Consider the following 797-nt stretch of genomic DNA (forward strand, 5'->3'; position numbering starts at 1 on the left):
TTTTTTTTTTAAAGGTAAAATTGAGGATTTTAACAGAGGAAATGCTTTGCCCATGAGCAACTGCTAGTCTGATGTGAAACGGAGACTTGATCCCAGGGATCCTGGCCCTGTCCACCGCCCCCACGTACTCAGGGACGCAGCCCCCCAGGCCGAGGCAGGCCTTGGGTCCAGATAAGTCGCCGGGCAACAGCACGGGTCAGTTCATTCTGGGGAAGACCTTGTCTAAGTCCACCGCCAGGCAGAGACCCAGGCTCAGGGGCGAGGGGCCGGGAGTTGGGTGGGAAGAGTGGGCATCAACGTCGTGGAGGCGAAAGTTTCGAAATGAGCCACTGGAGCTGGGAGCAAGAATAATGGGGGGACGGGGGAGGGTGTTGGTGGAGGCGTATGAGAGTTACTGCGCGGCCGGGGGTTGGGCAGGAACAGACAATTGGCACGCAGAGGAGAGCTGTGCCCAGAAATGGGTCGGGATGCTAGAGACCAGGCATAGGGAAGCAGCAGAGCGGGAGATGAGGTTTTTCTTTGAGGCGAGCCTGAAGCTGCAGATCGGAAAGGACCAGTGATGGGGAAGCCAGTTTCCTGCGCTTAGGAGGGGGGAATCCTATTTGAAGAGCCGGCGTCCGAGCCTTGGGGGTCCCGGGAGGGTGGGGGGTGGGGCGCAGGGGGCGGGTAAGGGCGCAGGGGCGTGCGCGCCGGAGGGTCTCACCATACAGGCTCTGCACGGCCAGCACGTCGTCCCAGCTGAGCAGCGCGTCGCGGCCCAGCCTCTTGTAGTAGGGCGCCATAAGCGCGCGCGGCGC

At 61.5% G+C, this 797-nt stretch overlaps 1 protein-coding gene across 1 annotated transcript in view; it reads right to left on the minus strand.

Moving 5' to 3' along the window:
- MMP28 (matrix metallopeptidase 28) overlaps positions 1-797 on the minus strand; it is a 17,735-nt gene that overhangs the window by 3,815 nt on the left and 13,123 nt on the right. The window contains exon 7 of the mRNA XM_010861709.1: positions 704-795. Within this exon, the coding sequence (XP_010860011.1) occupies positions 704-795 (92 nt within the window). The remainder of the gene's footprint in view (positions 1-703; positions 796-797) is intronic.

The sequence above is a fragment of the Bison bison genome, unplaced genomic scaffold (assembly GCF_000754665.1).
Source record: "Bison bison bison isolate TAMUID 2011002044 unplaced genomic scaffold, Bison_UMD1.0 scf7180017864472, whole genome shotgun sequence".
Lineage (NCBI taxonomy): Eukaryota > Metazoa > Chordata > Mammalia > Artiodactyla > Bovidae > Bison > Bison bison.